Source organism: Choloepus didactylus, chromosome 5, assembly GCF_015220235.1.
Source record: "Choloepus didactylus isolate mChoDid1 chromosome 5, mChoDid1.pri, whole genome shotgun sequence".
Taxonomy (NCBI): Eukaryota; Metazoa; Chordata; class Mammalia; order Pilosa; family Megalonychidae; genus Choloepus; species Choloepus didactylus.
Genome location: NC_051311.1, coordinates 136,564,397 through 136,589,895, shown reverse-complemented (window position 1 = coordinate 136,589,895; position 25,499 = coordinate 136,564,397). Strand labels below are relative to the sequence as shown.

General features: G+C 36.6%; 2 protein-coding genes across 2 annotated transcripts in view; one reads left to right on the top strand and one right to left on the bottom strand.

Annotated features, from left to right (window-relative positions):
- The window catches only part of SKAP2 (src kinase associated phosphoprotein 2), a 220,453-nt gene that overhangs the window by 31,987 nt on the left and 162,967 nt on the right, over positions 1-25,499 (top strand). The window lies entirely within an intron of this gene.
- On the bottom strand, positions 17,382-23,795 carry LOC119534787 (60S ribosomal protein L31-like). The gene is made up of 2 exons (XM_037837361.1): positions 23,436-23,795; positions 17,382-17,504 (listed from the first exon to the last, which is right to left on the bottom strand). Exons 1-2 carry the CDS (start codon positions 23,793-23,795, stop codon positions 17,382-17,384), a joined length of 483 nt encoding a protein of 160 aa, XP_037693289.1.

Here is a 25,499-nt window from a genome sequence, read left to right as displayed (position 1 = left end):
CACAGATATTGGTATCACATATCCCTGAGTTCAAATCCTGGTTTGATACTGTGACTGCAGAAAGTTTTTTTTCCTCTAAGGCTTAGTTTCTTCATTTATAAAAACAGGGGTAGTTATAGTTCCTCATTGGATTGTTGTAAGGATTAAATAAATGCCTGGCACATAGGAAGTGCCCAATAAATATTAGCTCTTGGCTATTATAATATCACAAGATGACCAAGGGATTGGATAGTTGTAACATGTATTTTCTATATAATTTTTATCCATGTTTGAACATAGATAATTTACATTGTTTTGAATGTATTGCATCATATGTGAGTAGCTAAAAGATAAGTTGATAACTTTAGAATTGTTTTTATGGTTTAATATTCAACTTTTTATGACAAATACGGCAGGCACTTCAATGTGGGAGCTGTTTCTTTTTTATTTGGGGAAAATGCATTTAGCCTTCACTTTCAGTGGGTAAGTAATGAAACAATAGCCTATGAGTATGATCAAAATGAGCCTTAATCTTGAGAGCCATTAACTGGATTATTTGGTTAGAAAGATGTCATTGGAATCAAAATGTGGATAATCTTGAAGTTTCAAATGACTCCATTCTTTGGTTGGAGATTTGCATACTTGATGACCAAATAAGCAAGACATATGCTTATTATAGAGTTAAGACAAAATTTTATGAATCAAATTATATTTTAAACGTAGTTGGAGATAACTTTTAAAGTTACTTGCTAGTGAATACAGTTTTATAAAAGGAAGGATTATTTGTTGTGACAATCACTCCCTATTTTTAAAATCAACTTGTTAAATATTTAATTTTCTCTAAAGAAATAAACCTATATAATGTGACTTTGTATTTTAATATTAAATGAAATAAAGATTCAATGCTGTTGCCTTGAATTTGATCAATTGGAATTCTGATATTGATATCTGCAGAGTTGTCACTTGGATGATAAAAATGTATGAAATATTAAGTTTGTGTTGTTCTTTATATAAATAATATTTGGGTTTTATATAATATACCTTGCTTAGTTTAAAATTTTTCTCTAATATATTTTTTTTCTTGCTCTGTTTTACTACCCATTGAGCTTTTATAATGTGTCTGTTATCATGAACTGTTTCTTCTCTGTTGACATTATTTTAAATCCTCTACTCTTTCTGTTCTATCAGATTCTCATCTAACATTGAAATACATTTGAATGTTTTTTCATGAATCTTTATGGATATAGAAACCCATCAACCTGTGTGAATACAGGCACTTGTGTGAACTAGCTATATTCCTCCAAGACTATAAAGATATTGTTGCTCTGTTATTTAGTTCAGAAATATGAAGGTTGAACAGCTGTTTATCCCAAAATTATGGTTGGAGGATGTGTCCTAAGAAGTTGAAATGCAATGCTGTTGTGCATTTATATTTTATAACGGCGTGTCTTACTTTGCCAGGGATACTAAAACAAATACCACAGACTGGTTGGCTTAAACAACAGGAATTAAGTCTCACAATTTTGGAGGCTGGGAGTCCAAAATCAGGGTATTGGCAAGCCATGCTTTCTTTGAAGTTTGTAGCATTCTGTGGGTGACTTGCTAGCAATTCTGTGTCACATGGCTATCTGTTGCCTTCTGTCACTCTTCACTCCTGCTACCGTATCCAAATTTCCTTTGCTTATAAGGACTCCAGTCAAATTGGATCAAGGCCCATCCTGATTCAGCTTGGCCTCATCTTATTAGGATTTTTGAAGATCCCATTTACAAATGAGTTCACACCCACGGGACTAGGGTTTAAGACTTGAATATAACTTTATGGGGAACGTGATCCAATTCACAACACATTGTTTCAAAGAAGTCACTTGAGGTGTACATACTCAATTTTAGTTAGATAAGGAAAAGTGAGTTAGATATGGTTTAGGTAAAGCATATGATCTCACATTAATTTTTTCATTGTTGTGGCTATCAGTGCCCACAACAGGGATTTAGATTGTACATCAAGGAACTCGTGTTAGCAATTCATTCCCCATCCCTCTGTAATGTGCTGCAGAATATATCAGAAAAGGTTTCTGTGAGCATCGATCAAATTAATATGTACCTGTGATTTGACTGATCTTTTTTTAGGAGCCTTGAAAAATTCAGTCCTTGCTTTTATATTTAGAAACTAACCAAAAAACTTTTTGACTTACCAAATTTATTTATTAATGAAATCTAATTGATCTGTCACTGATTGGTTTTTGAGATTAACTCCAAAGACCATCTGTCAGTGTAATCATAATATATTAAGTGAATTAGCACATATTTATATTATAAAATTATATCTTCTAAGGGATTTAAAAAGTCTGAATATTATCTTTAATAGCGTAATATTATTATAATATTCTTATTAATATTCTTAATTTTCTTATCTTAATATCTGACCACCAAAAGCTAGATGAATACCAAACAGCTACATATATTCGTAAGTAGTGATAGGCCAAGGAAAGGTGGTAATAAAAAATCCAAAAATCTCCCTTCCCATGAGCTTTGCAGTCACCACTGAGTGTATAAGAATCTTACATTTCAAAGGCATGACTAAAATTAATAAGAAATTTTTCATAATTGCACAAATTAGCAATGTATCTTTTCTCTACCATGTAGCACAAAGTGGAAAGCAATGCATTTTTTTGTGAACAAAAAAGAAATGAAACATGTTTTCTTTAAAATATTAAGTCAGTTATTTAGACATGAGGCCATCATATGTATCCATTAGCTTTTTGTAATACTCTCTTTGGGAAAACATTCAGAATTTTTACAATTGCTATTATTGAATACAAAGCAAAATAAAAAAAATAGTAAAAAAAGATAGCTTTATTTTTTTGCAGCAGAGCTGTAGCTAAAATGCTTTAGTATTTGTTGCATATGGATCTTATGCAGTTGAGGCAGGTTATCAATGTACTTTGCCACGGCCTATGATGAAAAGCAGATTGCCCTCTATTTTTTACTATACACTATTTTATTGTTCCCCACTAATATCGGGACTATTTAAACCTTGAAATATTCACTGGTGTGGTATTTAGAATCCATAATTAGGGTATCATAGGAAGGATGTAGTGAGCTGGTGATAATTGATTTATCCCCATCATACTGAACCTCCCGCTCTTCTTCCACTTTGTCCTCCCTTGGGCAATAATCACAGGGTTGAGCTGCCAATCTGTAGACTTAATTTTTTCCAGCAGTACCATCTGGTTCCTTGGCACCAGAAGTTATATTGGTTCTTTGTGGTTGCTACTGAATTTGTCATATTGTTAGACAGCTGATGGGATGTTTCTTGCTATTTGATCCTAATTTTCTTGTAACTAATTATTGATTTTTATTTAGACAGTCTTCTTTAGCCATTTTTAAAAGTATGGCAGACTTTTATTATGAAAAGAGTAGAATGCACCTAAACAAATACTATGTGCTAGCCTTGAGATGCTCTTATCTATATTGTATTCTGTCTAGTTCTTCAGTAGCTCTCCCTTTCAAGATAGATTAATTTAAAGTTAATCGTAGAGGTTTTCTGTTTCATTCAAAGGCTGTAGGTCTGTTAAACTTTTTTTTTGAATGTGCATTTAAAATCCTGTTATGATCACTGTCATTTCTTAATCATGAATATTTGGAAATCCCTATCATGGCACAGATAACCTTCCAACATCAAGCAGTACTTTACCACTTAAAGAAAATGGGCATTTGTATACATCTTGTGTTTTATTTTGTAGATGAGATGGTTTTACTGTCATGCTTAATAATATCCAGAAACATTTTAAAATAATAGTTGTGAAAAGTACATCTGTGTTTCAGTAATTAAAAAAATTATCACCTAAGCACCCATCTCTATAAACTTAAGCAGTTTTTTCATATTAAATAACTAGACATTTTTGATGAAAGGCAAGAATTATTTGACCTATTTATTTCTAAAGTAAAGATCCTAAGCAAATGATGTTAAATCCAGTTGTTTATAACTGTTTTGGTTTAAAGTATGTAGAGAAAAGGAGCAATAAATGTCACTCTGTAAGAAGAGCTACATCAGATAGATGTCAGTGAAATGATTCATGTCCTGACTGGAATAGTTAACATGCATTTTATTCTACTGTCTAGCAGGAGGAGGTGGGCTGTAGAAAAATGAATTCTTCACTAAATAATTTACAGCAATTATATCAAATTTTAATAACTTGAGCTAAGAAGGCATGCATATGATTCATGTTTTCACAATCACCTACATTAGAGATTAATTGTGCTTTCTTTAAACAAAAGTGTCCTCTTAAAAATATTTTTCATTGCTAAATTGTGGTTAGTTTTATATTTATCAAGTAGTATCATTTGATCAGTTTTTAGTTATAACTTAGTGCGAAGCTAAAATATTGCAGTTAATCTGTTGTCTCAAATGCCAGCTCATTAGAATTTGTACCTATTATCAAAAAAATGCCCTGAATTGTTTGTTGTCTTGATCTTAACTCAAATATGTGAAGGGGACAGTAGAGCATTTTTCTTTGGAATCACAGAGAGTTCAGTGACCTTTCTGTGGCAAATTATGTAGAAGGAAAATATTTATATTCATTTAAAATAACCTCCGTGAAGAAATAGTCTCATTACCCTGTTTGATCAATTTCTTGTAGCCTGAGCTGTAGCATGCTGCTATTGCCATTGGTTGATGGAATACACTGAGTAGTGGCTAATGGTGATGGTGCTCATCAGGAAGGGTTCAGCCAGCGGTCAGCAACAAATAATTCAAGACTGTTTCTAAGTTTGTGGCTGGTGGAATTTGCTTCTTGCCCCAAGCCAGCAGCATTGCTGAGCTGGGCTATTTGATTAGAAGAGAGGCATATTTGCTTCTTAGCAACTGCACATTTGCACAACCCATAGTCCTCTACTGCCGCCAAAGGTTTTCCTTTTGTGATGGTAGAATAATACTTTATTGTTGATTGACGGACAAAAGAGGTTCTAATGCAAGGCAAGCTTATAATCACTTTTGTTGTTGGTTTTAAAAATCTTCAACTAGACATAAACATTTTTGAAGAAGTATGTATGTATGTATGTATGTATGTATAGTACAAATAAGCATTGGAAACCCCAATGTGTTAAGAATTTTAATATGCATATTAGCAAGGAGGTTTGGCACAGCGTGACTACAATTGCATACTGTTACTTTTTGCCCAGCAGGTTCAAGGATAGAAAATCAATTCTGATTCTAGTGTATGTACATATATCTATACTGCTAGATGTTTGCACCTTGCAAGTAGAATTAATGTTAGAGAAAATTTAACTAACAACGTTGAAACCGAATTAATGCTAATGGGGTTTCTATATGGCTTTGTCAAATTTAAAAACTAATTTTTCATAAGATTAGAGGACATTTTAAATTCCCATAAAAGGTGAGCATAGAATTTGGAACATATTCTCACAGGAAACGAGTGTGCAGAAGAAAATGTGTGTCTTTAATAGAAGACAAAGGTATTTATAACCAGCAGTTAAGAAACAAGTGAGAAAAGATAAATTTAGGAAGGACCAGTTTTATGATCCTGGGAAGCCAGGACCAGAAAAAAACAGTTTTTTTAAAAGCATGTTTTTATGGCTTTTCTCACTCAAACTGTATGGTTAGGATTTAAGACTTAAGATTTTAAGGAAGATGGTATAAAAAGTGACAGGACCAGATTGTATTAATTTTTTCTTGGATTAGTTTTTGATCATTATACTTTTTAAAAATTAAAGAAAAATATAAACACTATTTGTGCCAATATATCTTGATATATGTATTTTAAATGCATTATTTTGTATAAATTGTTGACTTAATTGCTGATACAATAAAATTGCACATGTAAGATGAATATAAGGTTAATTTTTAATATTCTATGATATATTTAGAACACACAGCTTTTTAGATTTCCAATTTAGGGGAATTTTTCCTTCTATTTTTGTCTCCTGAGGTTCATGACAGATAATGAGAGTTCCCATAATTCAAAATAAACAAAAAAGTGCATTGGTGTGAATTTTCCAGTTAACAAATCTTGAAACGTGTTTAGGGATTTAGGGAAAGTTAAAGCAAGTGCAGACATTTACATAGGCATAAAGTGTATATGGGCAAATACTCTCATTTCCCAATAAAAGGACCTTAGGGCATATTAGTATGCATAATATGACCATCGCTGTATTTACTTACTAATAAATAGCCACTTTACTGGCAACCTGGAGCTGAAAAAAGAAAAAACTAGTGAGGTTGACTGATTTTGATACCACAAGGCAGTAATATGCCCCATCGTTTCAAGCAGCTGTCCCTTTGTAATTTCAGTTAACATCTTTGAAACAGCATCTTTAAAAACAAATCAGAGCTCTAGGAGGAAATGGAAGATACTTTTAGGAATGGTTTTAAATTGTGTAAAAGTTAACATGCCTGCAAATAAATTGCCAAAGTTAAGATGGGAGTTTGATGTTATATAAATGAAGATTATAGCTTTTGCTAACATTTAATTTATAAGGTAAATTATAGGAGTTTGATGTAATGAGGAGGATGTTCTTTAAATTACTAAACCCTTGCAAATAGTTGCAAAAATGGCATTTAGAGAACTCTAATCTATGGCATTAAAATTATTTGTATTTATTAATTTATATCAGTAGGTGGCATTTATTGCTAAGTGCCCTCTCCCTTCCTCTTTTAATAGCTTAATTATTTCTTATTTTGGGGTGCATAGTAGCAGGCAGTTTTCTTAGTGGATTTTTAAATAATTATCATCTGCTGGTAAGGGAATCTATTTATTATTAATTAGGTTCTTCCCTCCATCTCCCATTATGAATATAAGAAGTGCAAAATAAGGTTCAAAATGATGTCGTTTTGGACTTAAGTTTTTACATGTAGGTTCTTTTGTTGGGGGAAAAAAGGAATAGGGACAAATAGAGGTTTCTGGTGCTTTTCGTCTAGGTGAGGAGGGTACAGGGGGAGGAAGGAAGAAGAGGAAGAAAGAGGAAGGAGCACGGTGATGGTATTGTGGGAGGGGATGGGATTTTATCTGTTCACCAGAATTTCAGTGCTCAGTGGCTTCCTTAGTCCTTTAATGTAAGATCTATAAAAAATATGTAAGAATAAATTTTAGTGGCATGCATGCGTGCATGGTTAATTATTGTTTTATTATATATATGTGTGTGGATGGGCAGTAGATGTGGTGAATACTTGTTTTAGGTAGACAGATGTCTCCATAAGCTTTGAGGATGTTAAAAAAATGGTACATATTTGAGTATTACTTCACTCATTGCTGAGGTGTAGTAGATATAATAGCTTTAACTACTTTTAAAAATAATTGTATTAGCTTTAAGATAGAATTGAAGAAGTGTATTCTTTGCAGGGGGATAGAGATAGGAAAATTCATGTGAGTGATGTGTGATTACGTATGTGTGGTAAAAAATCACTTATAGACTCAGGGAAATATTGCTAATTTAACCGATCACTTCAAATTGTGGCTGTGGGGAAGGAACACTTTTGTATGTTTTTATTATCTGATCACTTCAAATTGTGGCTGTGGGGAAGGAACATTTTTGTATGATTTTATTATCTGATCACTTCAAATTGTGGCTCTGGGAAGGAAAATTTTTGTATGTTTTTATTATCTCAGAATCTTAAAACAACTTTAAGAGGCAGAAAGATGTTGGGGAATAATCATAGACTGGCCATCTGTGCCAGTTTGGATGTATTATGTCCTCCAAAACGCATTATCTGTGATACAATCTTGTGGGGGCAGACATATTAGTGTTGATTAAATTGGAATTTTTGATTGAGTGTTTCCATGGAGATGTGACTCAGTCAACTGTGTGAGACCTTTGATTGGATAATTTCCATGGAGGTGTTATCCCACCCATTCAGGGTGGATCTTTATTAAATCACTGGAGTCCTGTAAAAAGAGTTCACAGACAGAAGGAGCTGAGAGCAACTGAGTCACATTTTAGAGAGCAACTGCAGCTAAGAGAGGACAAAAAGCCTCAAGAGCAACGTTTCACAGAACCCCATTTTGAAATGCCATCTGGGAGCAAGCGGACACCAGCCACCTGCCTTCTGAGCTAACAGAGGTTTTCCAGACGCTAATGGCCATCCTTCAGTGAAGGTACCCTATTGTTGATGCCTTACCTTGGAAACTTTATGGCCGTAAGACTGTGACTTTGTAACCAAATAAACCCCTTTTATAAAAGCCAATCCATTTCTGGTGGTTTGCAAAATGGCAGCATTAGCAAACTGGAACAGCATCCAAGGGCAAAGTTTTCTGGCCCAACTAATTCTACATGCACTATGATTTTGGGCATCAATTAATCTCTCTGAGCTTCACTAACTATTTATAAAGCATAAGGAAGGGAACAAATTATGGAGTGTTTACTCCGTTATCGGGCATGGTGCTGGAGCTTCATACAAATAAATTAGTCCATATACCAATCCTGAGATATAAATGGTATAATCCTTATTTCATTGAAGAAGCTGAGGCCCAGAGAGATTTAGATGGTTTGCCCAGAGTGACGAGCTTATAGTGAAAGAGTTGAGGTGAAAATTTAGGTTGTTTTTTTCTCCAAAGCCTAAGATCTTTCTACTGTAGAACACTGATACCTGTCCTGCAGGCTCGTTCTGTTTAGGAACATGTGTTTTGGGTGATGACAAACAGGAGATGAAATCTCTGTTACTAGTTTTGTGACCTAGTCAAACTACTTGGCTTCTGCTGTCTTTTTTTTCCCTTAAAATTTTTGTTGTGGTAGCATATAAATAAATAAATAAATGCAAAATTTTCCATTTTAACCATTTTTAAGTGTACAGTTCGGTGGCATTAATTACATTCACAATATTATGCTACCATCACCTGCATACATTACCAAAACTTTCTCATCAGCTTAAACAGTAACTCTGTGCTCATTAAGCAATAAGTTCCTATTCCACCTTCCCCTTGGACCTTGGTAACTTCTAATCAACTATCTATCTCTATGAATTTGCTTATTCATGTAAGTGGAATCATACATATTTGTCCTTTTGTGTCTGGCTTATTTCACTCAACACAGTGTTTTCAAGGTTCATCCATATTGTACTCTGTATCAGAACTTCATTCCTTTTTGCTGCTAAATAGAATCCCATTGTATGGATATACCACATTTTCTTTATGCATTCATCCATTGATGGACACTTGGGCTATTTCTATCTTCTTATTACTGTGAATAATGCTGCTCTGAACATTGGTGTACATGTAGATGTTTGAGTTCCTGCTTTCAATTCTTTGAGGTATATACCAAGAAGTGGAATTACTGTGATAATTCTATACTTAACTTTCTGAGGAGCCTCCAAATTGTTTTCCATGGCAGCTGCACTATTTTACATTCCTACAAAAATGTTGGGTTCCAGTTTCTCTTCATCCACGCCAACAGTTGTTTTTTTCTTTTTTCTTCCTTTCTTTCTTTTTTTTTAAATGGTAGCAATCCTAGTGGGTATGAGCGATATCTCATTGTGGTTTTGCATTGCTTTTTCCCAATGACTAATGATGCTGAGCGACTTTTCAGTTGCTTTTTGGCCATTTGTGTATCTTCTTTGGAGAAATGTCTATTCTAGTCCTTTACCCATTAAAATTTTTTTTTGTCTTGTTGAATTGTAGGAGTTGTTTATATGTTCTGGATATTAAACTCTTATTAGATACATGGTTTCCAAATATTTCCCCCAATTTTGTAGATTTCTTTTTGCTTTCTTGATGATGTCCTTGGATGCAAAAAAGTTTTCAATATTGATGAAGTCCAGTTTATCAATTTTTTTTGTTTCTCATGCTTTTGGTATCATATTTAAGAAATCATCACCAAATCCAACTTCATGAAGATTTTCCCCTATGTTTTCTTCTAGATTTTTATGGTTTTATCTTTTATATTTAGTTCAATGATCCATTTTTTGAAATATTTTCAAACCTACAGCACAGTGATAAAAATAATACATGTTCCAGAGAACTCCAACATACCCCTATCCCCCCAGACACCCAGTTCCATCAATTTTAATATTTTGCCACATTTGCCATATCGTTCTATCTATCCATCGGTTTATCAATCCATCTATGTCTCTATTCATCTTTGTGTCTATTGATCAATCTATTTTGTGAATACTTGGATGTAGGTTGTGTATATCATATTCCCGAACGTTTAGTACTGCCATGTACATTTCCTAAGAACAAGGATATGCACTTATGTAATGACCTTAAGTGCAGTTATCAAGTTTGGAAAATTTAACATTGATGTAAAGCTTATAGTGTATATTCTAATATTTACATATAACCCTAAAATGTTCTTTTGGGCCTTTTCACCTCCATTATTAGATCCTGACTAGTTCACATATTGCATTTAAGTGTCATTGTTTCTTTAGATGCTCATTCTTTTTTATTTTTTAATTATGGAAACATGTACAACATAAACTTTTCCATCTCAACCACTCCCAAGCATACCATTCAATGGGATTACTCATATTTATGTGGCTGTGTACTCTCACTACCTTCCATTACTAAAACTTTTCCATCCCCCAAAAAGAAACCTTACACTTATTTTGCATTAACTACCCATTCCCCTTGCCCCTGTCCCTGGCAGCCTGTGCTCTACATTATGCTACTGTGAGTTTGCATATTCTCTGATACTTTCTTTGTAGTTACCATGGGCTTAAATTAAGCATCCTGAATCTATAACCTCTAGTTTATTTAGATACCAACTTAATGTCAATAGTATACACAAACTATGTTCCTGTAGCCCTCCTTTTTCCCTCCCCTGCCCTAGGAATTCTCCTATTTACATGGGTACAGCTATCCCCTCTTCCCTAGGAAACAGTTTCTTTGTAGCCCTGGGGACTGCACTATGTGTTCTACAGTCAGCAATCCTTTGTCCCAGGCAAACACTTAACTCTTCTACAGCATTTTGTAGGAGAACTCTGTAAACTTCTATGCATAGGGCAAGTCTGAGACAGACAGTCCCTTAGCACCATCAGAAAAAATGTATGTGCTCCAAATATGTGCATGATGGTTACTCTGCTCCCTTCAAACTGGGACCAAGAATCTGTACTGGGAGTTCTGTGCTGAGCTGGTGAGGGGTGGGGAGGAGCCGGCCAGGATACCATGAGATCCTACTGTTTTAGCAGCTTTTTTCTTGATTCAGTAATTACCCTGTTCCTGTAGTCCTTTTACTGTTTTTCTGGAGCATTGAGAAAGATTTTTCTGCAGTTCTTGCTGGTTGTGCAAAGCTTCTGTGGGGTGACGGAATCCTAAAGCATTTCACTCCACTGTCTTAATTGGGGCCCAGTTATCCATTTTGAGTTAATTTTGTTATATGGTGTGAGGTAGGGGTTCTTTTCCCCTTTTTTAATGTGAATGGCCAATTTCCAAGCACCATTTGTTGAAGAGACTTTTCTTTCCCCGTTTTATGTTTTTCCCATCCTTGTCTAAAATCAGTTGGCCATAAATGTGTTGGCTTTGTTTCTGGACTCTCAGTTCTCTTCCATTGATCTATTTGTCTGTCTTCATGCCAGTACCTCACTGTTTTTTGGTAGCTTTGTAGTAAGTTTGAAATTGGGAAGACCTCTACCTTTGGTCTTTTTCAATATTGTCCTTGTTATTCCAGATCCCTTACAATTACATATGAATTTGAAGATTGGCTTGTCCATTTCTGCAGAAAAGGCTGCTGGAAATTTGATAGGGATTGTATTGAATCTCTGGATTGCTTTGGGTGGTATGAACTGCTTAACAATAGTAAGTCTTCAAGTCCCTGAACATGGGATGTCTTGCCATTTATTTAGCTCTTTAATTTCTCTCAGTAATGTTTTGTAGTTTTCAGTGCACAAATCTTTCACCTCCTTGGTTAACTATATTCCTAGATATTTTTTTAAATTCAATTTTATTGAGATAAATTCACATACCACACAGTCATCCATGGTATACAATCAGTTGTTCAAAGTACCATTGTATAGTTGTGCATTCATCCCCACAATTTTTGAACATTTTCATCACACACAAAAAAGAATAAAAGTTAAAGTAAAAAAGAATACCCAAGATGTCCCATACTCTCCATCCTTCCTTATTATTCATTTACTTTTTGTCCTCATTTTTCTATTCATCTTTCCTTACAATGGATAAAGTGAGTAGGAGCCACAAGTTATTCACAGTCACATGGTCACACAGCATAAGCTATATAGTTATGCAATCATCTTCAAGAATCAAGGCTACTGGCCTACTGGGTTGCAGTTCAGCAGTTTCAGGTATTTCCTTCTAGCTTTTGCAATACACTAAAAACTAAAAAGGGATATCTCTATAATGCATAAGAATAACCTCCAGAATGACCTCTTGACTCTATTTGAGATCTCTTAGCCACTGAACCTTTATTTTGTTTCATTTCTCTTCCCCCTTTTGGTCCAAGAGGGCTTTTTCAATCCCACAATGCCAGGGCCAAGCTCATTCCCATAAGTCATGTCCCATGTTGCCAGGGAGATTTATACTCCTAGGAGTCATGTCCCACGCAGGGGGAAGGGTAGTGACTTTACCTGCAGAGTTGGCTTAGAGAGAGAGGCAACATCTGAGCAACAAAAGAGATTCTCTGGGGGATGACTGTTAGGCACAATTTTAAGTAGGCTTAGTCTTTGCTTTGCAGTAAAAAATTTCATAAGGACAAGCCCCAAGATCAAGGGCTCGACCTTTCAAATTGGTAGCTCCCAATGCTTGTGAGAATATCATTAATTCCCCAGGTGGAGAAATTTAATATTTCCACATTTTCCCCAAGTCCCTCAAGGGGGCTTTGCAAATACATTTGTATTCTCTGCCCAGATTCCTCTGGGTCGTACTGGGGCTTCACACTAATTTGTACAAACCAACCAGATTTCACTCCCTATTCAACATTCCATGTAATTATGTTGTTTGAATAAACTTACTGTACAAGTTAAATTATATAGTGCATTACAAAAAATGTAGATTTTTCATCTAATAAACTTCTCTTCCTTTGGTCTCACACAAAAGTTGAAGTTTTAAAAACACTATCAATATTGTCTTTTACCGTTCAGTCTGATTTACCTTAGTCCTAACCAAGTCCATTTCATTCATATCTCTACTTGAAGTCTGGTCTCTTTTTTCAGATGCCTTAACATTTGCTGTATGGGGTAATGCTGCCATTCATAGTTGTCAGACTCTGGCTCTGAGCCTCAGGTGTCACACAGATACTCAAAGTTCCAAGGACCAACCAGGTTATACACAAAGAGCTCAGCATCTCAGAATTTAGTAATAACCATTACAACTCGGGAATAGATGTAACTGCTGTAAGAGCTTACAGTCTAGGAACCTAGAGGCCTTACCTGATAAGCCTTCCCCTGATAACCTGTGCTCTCAGACTCAATTCTCAGAGTTTGTACATTATAGTTAGTCCATATTAATGAGGCATTATAATGTTTGTCTTTTCATTTCTGGTTTATTTCACTCAACATACTGTTCTCAGTGTCCATTCACCTCACAACTTCATTCCTTCTTATGGCAGCCCAATATTCTATCTTATGTATACAACACAGTTCACCATTCTGTTTATCAGTTGATATACCCTCCATCCACTGTAAATTGTGAATACTGACACCATAAACCCCACTGTGTAAATGTCCATTCATGTCCCTCTTTTCAGTTCTTCCAAGTATATACCCAGGAACCGAGTTGCAGGATCATATGGCAGCCCCATGCTTAGCTTCCTGTGGAGCCACCACACTGCCCTCCAGATAGGCTGCACCATTATACTTCCCTATCAATGGTGATTAGGTATATCTCTTTCTCCACATTTTTTCCAGCACTTGTATCCCTCTGTTTATTTTTTAGATGGTTTTATTCACACACCATATATTCCGTCCTAAGTAAACAATCAGTGGTTCCCTGTGTAATCACATAGTTATGCATTCACCATCACTATCTATATAAAGACATTTCCATTTCTTCCACAAAGATAGAGAAAGATGCGGGGTGTGGGGGAGGGAAAGAAAAAGAAAAAAATGACAACTAAAAAGCAACAAAAGGAAAAATAAAATTAAAATAATACAGTAAAAAAGTCAGACAATGCTACCAATGCCAAGAATCCCATACCCCTCTCTTATAGCCCCTTCTTGTAGACATTTAACTTTGGTATATTGCCTTTTTTACAATTAATGGAAACATATTGCAATGTTGTGGTTAACTATAGACTCTAGTTTGCATTGATTGTATTTTTTTCCTAATACCACCCCATTTTTAACATGTTGCAAAGTTGACATTCATATGTTCTCCTTCATGTAAAAACATATTTGCACATTTAATCACAATCATTGACCAGCCTAGATTTCACTAAGTTATACAGTCCCAGTCTTTATTTTATATCTTTCTTTCTGGTGTCCTACATGCCCCTAACCTTCCTCTTTAACCATACTCACAGTCATCTTTGTTTAGTGTACTTACATTATTGTGCTACCATCACCCAAAATTGTGTCCCAAACCTCTCTCTCCTGTCTTGTCCTATCTGTCTATAGCACTCCCTTTAGTATTTCCTGTAGAGCAGGTATCTCGTTCACAAACTATCTCAGTGTCTGTTTGTCTGAGAATATTTTAAACTCTCTCATTTTTGAAGGGCAGTTTTGCTGGATATAGAATTCTTGGTTGGCAGTTTTTCTCTTTCAGTATCTTAAATATATCATACCACTGCCTTCTCACTTCCATGGTTTCTACTGAGAAATCCACACATAGTCTTATCGAGCTTCCCTTGTTATGTGATGAATCATTTTTCTCTTACTGCTTTCAGAATTCTCTCTGTCTTTGACATTTGATAATCTGATTGATTATTAAGTGTCTTGGGATAGGTTTATTTGGATCTATTCTGTTTGGGGTATGCTGCACTTCTTGGATCTGTAATTTTATGTCTTTCTTACAAGATGGGGAATTTTCAGTGATTATTTCCTCCATTATTGTTTCTGCCCCCTTTCCCTTCTTTTCTCCTTCTGGGACACCCCTGACATGTATATTCATGTGCTTCATGTTGTCATTCAGTTCCCTGAGACCCTGCTCATATTTTTCCATTCTTTTCCCTGTATGTTCTTTTGTCTGTAGGATTTCAAATGTCCTGCTTCAGTTCATGAATCCTTTCTTCTGCCTCTTTGAATCTTCTGTTGTATGTCTCCATTGTGTTTTTTCACCTCTTCTTGTGTCTTCCATTCCCATAAGTTCTGCTGATTGTTTTTTCAAATTTTTGAGTTCTTCCTTATGTTTGCCCAATGTCTTCTTTATATCCTTCATCTCTTTTGCCATATCTTCCCTCAACTTGTTGATTTGATTTTTGGATTGATTTAGGAGATTTGTTTGACCAGTAACCAGCTGTTTCAATTCCTGTGTCTCAGTTGAAGTGCAAATTTGTTCCTTTGACTGGGCCATATCTTTGCTCTTCTGAGTGTGATCTGTAATTTTTTTGTTGTCTGGGCATTTGGTTTCCTTGATTGCCCAGTCCGATTTTCCCAAACCAGATGGGCCCAGGTCTCAAGAGGAGGCTGTATTCAGTATCAGATTTCCCTGGGGGTGATACCCAGAAGATTGTCAGACTTGCCTGTAAGGCCTCTAGACAATGTGTTTTTCCTATGTGGCCCAGCATGTGGTGCTTGTCAGCCCACAGCTCCCTACTGGTGTAAAGAGGTGTGGTCCCTTTAAACTCAGCAGACCCTGTTCTGGCCAGGAGTTGAGGGTGTCAGAAGCCAAGCTTAAGTTGTTTCTTCCTCCCCTCCCTCCAGGCCCTGGGGTCTGAATTCTCTGAGGGAGCGCAGCCACTAGAGCTGGGCACCCCCCCCCCCTTTTCTTAGGGAAGATACACCATTTTGGGAGTTATATTCTGCACTTGAATTCCTCTTTTGTCTCTCTGACCCTGTTAACTTCACTCTTGCCGGGGTCAACACTGACAATTAAAAATGCCAGAGGCTTTCTCTAATGAGATACTTAGAATGAGAGAGAGAGAAGAAAAAAAAAAAGGAAGTCCCTTTTCAGAGCCAGACCCCAGCCCCGCAGTTTCACTGGTTGACCCGTATTGGTACCCCGTAATCTGTGCCCCTTTTCTTGGGACACAGCCATTTTTCAGTATTCTGAGCTCAGTCGTCTCCAAAAGCCTCTGTTTTTATTTATTTATGTATTTTTTTTCCTGTCAGCCCTGCCTCCTCTCTGTCTGGAGGAACCTCAGTTTCCTTTCCTGCCTGCTCTGGTTTTATCTGTGCTTATAGCTTGTACTCAATAGTCCAAAGTTGTTAATTAAAACCACAATTGGAGCTTGGTTCTGTTACTTTCCCTTGCTTCAGGTAATCTGCTTCTTTTTTCCACAGGGGAGTGTTTCGGCTCAGCCTGCCATGCCTATGGGGAAGGGGTGCCAGCTCCACAGTTTGGGGACCCTTACTTACAGTTCTTATGCTCTGATCTCAGCCATTCCACCCATTCCAGGCTGGTGTACGTTGTGTGTCCAGTCACGGATGTTCCGCAACAGTTGTTCCAGACTATTTACTAGTTGTTCCTGGCTATTTGCTAGTTGCTCTAGAGGACTAAATTCCATACCCCTCTATGCTGCCATCTTGCCCTGCCTCCTCCTCCTAGATATTTTATTCTTTTCTACTATATTGTAAATGGAATTATTTTCTTAATTTCCATTTCAAATTGTTCATTGCTAGTATATAGAAACAAAACTGATTTTTGAGTGTTAATCTTGTACCTGCAACTTTGCTGAATTCACTTATCAGCTCTAATAGTTTTCTTGTGGATTCTTAGGGATTTTTTAAATATGTAGAATCATGTCATCTACAAATAGAGATAGTTTTACTTCTTTCTTTCCTATTTGGATGCCTTTTGTTTCTTTTTCTTGCCTACTTACTTTGTCTAGACCTTTCAGTACAGTGTTGAATAGCACTGATGAAAGCAGGCATCTGTGTCTTGTTCCTGATTCTAGGGGGAAAGCTTTTAGTCTTTCGCTATTGAGTATAGTGTTATCCTTGCATTTTTCATGTATGCCCTTTATCATGTTGAGAAATTCCCCTACTTGGCTTCTTTAAACTTCATTTTCTTGTTAGATTAATATAAAGATAGCATCACCTATTCATGGGGTTATTTGAGGTTCAAAGGAGATAATCTGTGCAAATTTTCTTTGCGAACCTGAAAGTACTTTACAGTAGGGGATTATTATTTTACTAATTTAATTGGTGGTGATTTTAGTTTCCTACCTGCTAAAACAAATATCATACAATGGGTTGGCTTAAACAACAGTAACTTATTGCCTTATGTTTTTGAGGCTAGGAGGAGTCCAGAATTGAAGTGTCAGCAAGGCAATGCTTTCTCCCCAAAGCCTGTGGTGTTCTGAGTTTGGTTGCTGGTGATCCTTAATCCTTTACTTTTCTGTCATGTGGCAGTGTACATGGTAATATCTTCTATTTTTTCCAGATTGTTGACTCCAGCTTCTGGCTGGTCCCTATGGCTTTCTTTCTCCAGCTTGCTCTCACTGTTACAAAGGACTCCAGTAATCTGGATTAAAGCCCAGTCTGATTCAGTTGGGCCATACCGTAACTGAAATAACATTTTGAAGAGATCTTATTTATGATGGTCTGCATTCAGGTGAATGAGGACCAAGACCAAGACCATGTCCAAACTGGGGTATATAATAATCCACTACAGTGGTGAATCTAAGGTCCAGAAAGTTTGAAGAAGTTGAATTCATGTTTCTTGATTTCTAACCATAGAAGTTATATAGTCTTTTTACTTCTGGAAGAGACTTAACAAAGTCTTTTAGTATGCTACTTCCTCATTCTAGTTATGGTATGGAATAGTTAAGTGGCTTCTCCAGGTCACATATCTAAGTAATGGAGTCACCTCCACTTCTAGAAGCTACTGTTTATGGGACTTTTATGTGCCAGGCACTTACTAGGTATTTCCCATGTACTATTTCTAATCCTCATAACATCCTTATGTAGTAGGGAGGAATTGTTATACCAATTTTGCTAGTAAAGAAACTGAGATTTAGGTTGGTCACACAGCTAGGAAGCTAAGATGAAACCTAAATCTGTCCAGCTCCTGAGCTACCAATGTAGCCTGCCTCCCTAACTTCACTGTCCTGACTCCTCGGGTCCCCATTAGTGAATCATGCTCTCCTTACACCATATCTATATTTTCTTTAAAGAATCTGTCAATATTTTCAAATGTGAAATTTTAATAATGTATCTAGCCCTTTATTTGTCTACTTTTAAAAAACTGAATCTTCTTTTAAATTATGTGAGATAATCATGGACTTTCAGAGTTACTTGTTAATTTAGTCTAATTTCAAAATCCTGAGATGACAGGGATCCTGTGTTGGATTTTTCTTTTCCTTAATTGAATCCTTTTGCAAGTACAGGAGTGCAAACATATTAGTTGACATAGATTTTAGTAAAATAGATTTCATTTTATAGCTATAATCACCGAATTTTTATCTTCCTTAAAAGGGGAAGCAGTGGCAGTCTCTACAGTGGATGATTTCAGAACTAGTTGTATGCACATTTGAAGTATATTATCTTCATTTTTTCCCATAGAAGATTTGTCTTCTCAATACGGTTTTTTCCCCCTTGGGTTAATAGTGAAATCTGTTTGTACTTCAGAAGTACAAAATGCTTGGGGAATAGTTGGTTGCAACTTCTGGGTATTCAGAATAATGGGAGAAACTAGTCAGTAAATAAAAAGACAATAATCATCTAATTGTGGGTTGGTTTATTTTTCCAAAATGGCATAATTTCTCCCTCAAAAATCATAAAGTGGGATCATGCTATAATGTGTCTTCATGAACCTGTACAATGGGATTACCTTACAGTGAGATCACTTTCATAAGGATATTCTTTTGTTACTTCAGTAACTAAATATCATCTTCTGATGTTAAAATCATCCAGTTTCTAATGGATGAATTTTATTTCATAAGTATTTTAATATGGGTAGAGTATTATATAATTGGTATGCATATCATTTTTTAAGTAACAAAATTTTGAGGTAAATTAAGGAAGATATAAGGAGACCTAGAATATGTGTATATTCGAGGAAAATGCTCCCAGAATAGGTAAGAAGATTACTGATGAGAATTAATGATTGTCCTGTTTGGGAAACACTTAAATAAGACAACATCCCTGCCTGTAGTCATATACATTAAAAACTGTAGAACAGAAACTAATGGTTGTAATGTAATATAAACTATAATATATTTAGTGAGACTTCAATTAACCAGAACTCAAGCATTTTCTCTTCTCAGGACCACTTTTAAACTGAAAAAGGCAAATTCATATACAGGCATACCTCATTGTATTGTGCTTTGCTTTATTGCGCTTCACAGATTTTTTACAAATTGAAGCTTTGTGGCAACTTTGTATTGAGTAAGTCAGTCAGCACCATTTTCCCAACAGCATGTGCTCACTTTGTGTCTCTGTGTCATATTGTAATTAAGCCATGTAGTTGCTTTTTTAGGCATGATGCTATTATACACTTAAAAGACGACAATATAGCATTAACATGACTTTTATATGCATTGGGAAACCAAAAAATTCTTATGACTCACTTTATTGTGATGCTTGCTTTATTGTGGTACTTTGGAACTGAACCCACAGTATCTCCAAGGTATGCCTATAATGTATTTTCTAAAAAAACTCTTTCTTGGGTCTACCCTGGAACCTGGGTATGTTCAGCCCAATAGCTAAGACCTTTTATCTTGATAGTATAATGTAATAGAATATATGTTTTCATAACCAGGAAGCTAAGGCACTGTAATAAGTAGAAATATAATATTCAGTGTTCTGGTAGAATTTGTATGGAGATACAACAGCATGAGCAAAAAGTTGGAGTAATTGATGAGTATGATGGGGCTGCAATAAAGGGGACCAGCAGAGCTTGAGACATAATGTGGATTAGCCAGTTGATGGATGGCTTTAAATTCTAGACCATGTTTAGATTGCATGCTGAGGAGAGTGAGGATAAAAATTGTACTCTTAAAAAGATAATCTGGTATTCTTATGAAAAGTAGACCAGTGTGGAAAAAATATAAATGTGACCTGATCACAAATTGGAAAAGACTCTTGAAATAAGACCCAAGGTGAAAAAAGGCCTGATTTTTACATTGTAATTTTGGAGGAAGAGTTTCAAATTTTAGATATGGGATAGGGGAAGATCAACAGGACTAAGGAAGTGACACAGGAAAGAGAGGAATCAGAGGGAACTTAATTTGTAAGTCCATGACAAGGAAATGAATTTGGGCCTTTGTTATACAGCAGGTATTTAATGAGCACCTTCTTTGCTCAATAATTTCTATTATAAATGCTGGAGATACAATTTTGAAAGGCTAAATAAAGTTATTGAAAGTAAGGGGATGTTAGGAAGAATTACTAGATTGTGGAAAAGTAGTTAGAACGCAGCGTATTCATGTAGAGATGTCCATTAGAGTGCTGGACCTGTGGTATGAGGTTAGAGAGGATGAGAAGACAGCAAATGAGATACAAAATATGAAGTCCTCTATATAAAATTTGATGGTACACTGAGAATGTTATGAACTCATTGAAGGAATGGAAATGAAAGAACGTGGGGTCTTTGTTACGTGAGAGACAAAAAGCAAAAGCTACAAAAGAAGTAATGGTTGTCAGAGGGGGAATTAGGATGACAGTGTCATAGAGAAGAGACAATTTCAGTTTGTAGAGTAACCAAGTTAGAAGCGTCAGGGAGGTCACTGAGTATGAGAACCAAAAAAAAAGATTATTAGATTTGACAAAGAGGACATTATTGTTGATCTTAAAGCAATTTAAATTATTTTTTGATAAACTATCGTTGGTTAAAGTCCATACTTAATTCAGATTTCCTTAGATTTTACCTTTTTTTCTTTTCTAGGATCCCATCCAAAATTACCTTTAGTCATTAGGTCTTCCTTGGCTCCATTGGCTGTGACAATTTCCCAGGTTTTCGTTGCTTTTGATGCTCTGACAGTTTTGAGGAGTACTAGTCAGGTGTTTTGTAGAATGTCCCTGTTCCAGTTTGCTAATGCTGCCATTATGCAAAATACCAGAAATGGATTGGCTTTATAAAGGGGGTTTATGAAATTACAAGTTTACAGTTTTAAGTGTCCAAACTAAGGCATCAACAAGATGATACATTCCCTGAAGTATGGCCAGTGGTGTCCGGAATACTTCTGTCTGTGGGAAGGCATGTGGTTGGCATCTGCTGTTCCTTTGCTCCCAGGTTGTGTTTCAAAATGGCATTCTCCAAAATGTCTCTGGGTTTATCTTAGCTTCTCCGGGGCAAACTCTGGATTTCATCTCCTAGCGTAGCATCTTCAAATGTCCCTCTGTCCACATCTCTGTCTCTAATGTCGGCAAGCACAAGTCTTGGTTTAGTATATCCAAGGGCATTTTTCTCTCTCTGCTCTCTGTGTGAGCTCCCTTTAAAGGCTCCAGTAAATTAATTAAGACCTATCTTAAATGGGAGGGATCAAATCTCCATGGAAACATTCAATCAAGAGGGCACACCCTAATCAAAAAAGATTGATAAATCTGCCCCCACAAGATTTCATTAAAGTATATGTTCTAGTTTGCTAATGCTGCGGAATGCAAAACACCAGAGATGGATAGGCTTTTATAAAACAGGGGTTTATTTCACTACACAGTTACAGTCTTAAGGCCACAAAATGTCCAAGGTAACACATCAGCAATCGGGTACCTTCACTGGAGATGGCCAATGGCGTCCGGAAAACCTCTGTTAGCTGGGAAGGCACATGGCTGGCGTCTGCTCCAAAGTTCTGGTTTCAAAATGGCTTCTCCCAGGACATTCCTCTCTAGCAAGCTTGCTCTTCTTCAAAACGTCACTCACAGCTGCACTCCGTTTCTTCCCCCCCCCCCCAGTCAGCTCATTTATATAGCTCCACCGATAAAGGCCCACCCTGAATGGGCGGGGCCACGCCTCCATGAGAACATCTCATCAGAATCATTGCCCACAGCTGGGTGGGGACATTCCAAGCAAATCCAACCATCACCAAAACTTCTGCCCCACACAAGACCACAAAGATAATGGCATTTGGGGGACACAATACACTCAAACCGGCACAGTATATAATATAGCTTTTTGGGAGACCTAATATATCCAAATCAGCACAGTCCCTCAATTGGAATTTGTCTGATGTTTTTCTCATAGTTAGAGTAGGGTTATGGTTTTTGGGGAGGAAGATTAAGAGGTAAACTACCATTTTCATCACATCATATCAAGGCACTTACTATCAACATGATTTATCACTGTTGAAGTTAACCTTGATCACCTGGCTGAGATACTGTTTGTCCGGTTTCTCCACTGTAAAATTACTCTTTCCCCCCTATTTTTTTTAACTTTTAATTTTGATATAATTTACATTAACAGAAAAATTGCAAGGATAGTACAAGGGATTCCCTTATACCATTTACTTGGATTCACTAAATACTTACTGCTCTCTTTCTCTCCATATATATCTATATATTTTTTTCCTATAGTTTTGAACTCTTTTAGACCAAGCTGGAGATATTGTCCCCATTATGCCTAAATACTTAAATATGTATTTCTTAAGAATAAAAACATACTCTTAAATAGCCAACGTACAATTATCAAAATCAGAAAATTTCACATTGACTACATACTATGTATCTAATCCGTAGTTCATAATCAAATTTTATTATTTTCTTTAGTTATTTTTTTCTTCTGAGTCCAGGATCCAATCCAGAATCACAAATTGCATGAAGTTCTCCTGTCTCTTTAGACTCTTTTACTCTGAAACAGTTCCTCAGCTTTTCTTTGTCTTTCTTGACCTTGACAGAGTGCAGGCCAATTATTTTATAGGTTGTCCCTTAATTTGGGTTAGTCTCATGTTTTCTTATGGTAAAATTTTTGTTGTGTATTTTTGACAGGAATCCCACAAAAGTGGTGTTGTATTCTTCTCAGTGCAGCATATCAGGAGGCACATGATTTCTCTTTTTTCCAGTATTGGTGATAACTTTGATCACTTAGCTAAGCTTGCCTTTTAGCTTTCTCCACTTTAAATTACCATTTTTTTATTTCATAATTAATAAATAATTAAGGGGATACTTTAAGACTATGTAAATATCCAGTTTCTCATCGAACTTTCCTGCACTAGTTTCAGCATCCATTGATGCTTTTCTAATTATGTGTTTATTAGGTGGTATTCCACTGTCAGAAAAAAAAAGTTTTCCATCTCCATTTAATTATTTATATCGTAAATCTATGGATTCTTATTTGATTCATTGTGTTATAATCCATTACTATCCTTTACTCTCATTATTTTGATGCTCAAGTTGTCCCAGATCTGGCCAGTGGGAACCCTTTCAAGTTGGCTTCTGTGTCCTTACAATATGTCCCCATTATTATTTTTTCTGGCAGTTATTTTATAATTTTATTTGATAACCAGCTTTTGGTTTTCACCCACATGACTGTCTGTGGGTTTTTGAAAGTGGTGACAGGTACACAGGTAACCATTGTATAGAGCTTGTTTGGTGAATCTTCATCCCCGTTACATTTTCTGGACAACCACACATGGATATGGTGTGGAACATTCCTTATTCCTTTGGCCCAGATATCTTTGTTGAGCCTGGTGGCAGTGTACCTATCCGGCATTCCTGCCTCCTCCATGGCAAATTTCCAGATCTCTTTGAATTCCCTGGAGGCACATTTCTTGAAGTCCACTCCTTGGATGCACTTGTAAATGTTGATGTTGTACTCCCTGGTCAACACTTTATTGATGGCGGAATGGCCCTTCTCTCCACCCTTCTTTGTGGGAGCCATTCTACCTGGACCCACTATTTTTTGAGCACTTCATGTAATATGGTGTTCCAGGCTCATATTGTAGTTTTCTGCCTCAGCTCTGGAATCAGCCTTTTTTCAAAGAAACTTTGGTTCCTTTGAGTAGAGAGTGGTTTTTAGAAACTAAGGTCTAGGTGCTTGTAGTGCTCATTGCTACTGGTGTGTCATTGCTTCTATGTTCTCTCAGTGAACAGAAGTAGGAAATATGTGTGTATATAACATACATATATATATATAAATGTTTTCACTTATCTATATTTATTTCTACATCTTTTGTGGTAGTTAGTCTCTGTTCGGGTTTGCTAACACTGCTGGGATGCAAAATACCAGAAATGGATTGGCTCTTATAAAAGGGAGTTTATTTGGTTACAAAGTTACAGTCTTAAGGCGGTAGAGTGTCCAAGGTAAGTCATCAACAGTAGGGTACCTTCACTGGAGAATGGCCAATGGTGTCTGGAAAACCTCTGTTAGCTGGGAAGTCACGTGGCTGGCTCTTGCTCCAGAGATCTGGTTTCAAAATGGCTTTCTCCCAGGATGTTCCTCTCTAGGCTGCAGTTCATCAAAAATGTCACTCTTAGTTGCTCTTGGGGTGTTTTTCCTCTCTTAGTTTCTCTAGAGCAGAAGTCTGCTTTCAGTGGCCATCTTCAAACTCCCTCTCGTTTGCAGCTCCTCTCTCAGCTCCTGTGCATTCTTCAAAGTGTCCCTCTTGGCTGCAAGCTTGCTCTTTCTGTCTGAGCTTATATAGTGCTCCAGTAAACTAATCAAGCCCATGCTGAATGGGCGGGGCCGCACCTCCATGGAAATTATCCAGTGAAAGATCTCGCCCACAGTTCAGTGATCACATCTCCAAGGAAACATCCAATCAGAAGTCTCCAACCCAATCAACACCAATACTTTTCCTGCCCACACAAGACTGCATCAAAGATAATGGCTGTTTTGGGGGACATAATACATCTAAACCAGTACAGTCTCTAAAGATGGCCTCCTAATGAGCCACACCTCTTGGTGTTCATGCCCTTGTGTAGTCCCCTGCCCTTGAATCTGGCTGACCCTGTGACTTGCTTTTGACCAGCAGAGTATGGTGGAAGTAATGCTGTGTGACTTCTGAGGTTAGGTTATAAGAAGTCTTGTAGCTTCTTTCTGGATCTCTCGGAATGCTCACTCTTGGAGTGCTTTCTTTTGGAACCCAACTGCTATGCTGTGAGAAGTCCAAGCCACATGAAGAGGGCATGTGCACATGCTCTGATAAGCAACCCTAGTTGAGCTCTTTGCTACAGTCGGCATTAACTGCTAGCCATGTCAGTAAGCCATCTTGCATCTTGTAGCCCAGTTGAGCCTACAGATGATTGCAACACAGCCAACAACACATGACAGAGAAGAACTGACCAGCTGAACCAGTCAGCCCACTGGATTTTGAGAGATAATGAAATGGTTCTTGTTTTAAGCTACTAAGTTTTGGAGTGGTTTGTTGGGTACAGCAAGTAACCAGAACATACATACATCTATCTTCCCCCCTCCCTTTTCTCCTGTCCCTCCCTCCCTCCATTCCCACATATCTATCAGTAATCATTCATTAATTTTGATAACACTAATTCCAGTCCAGCACCACAGGCTATATTCTATTCTTCTTTCTTTCTGTATTTGTAATTCCCTTCTCCAATAGTGAAAAACCTTGCTTCCATTATT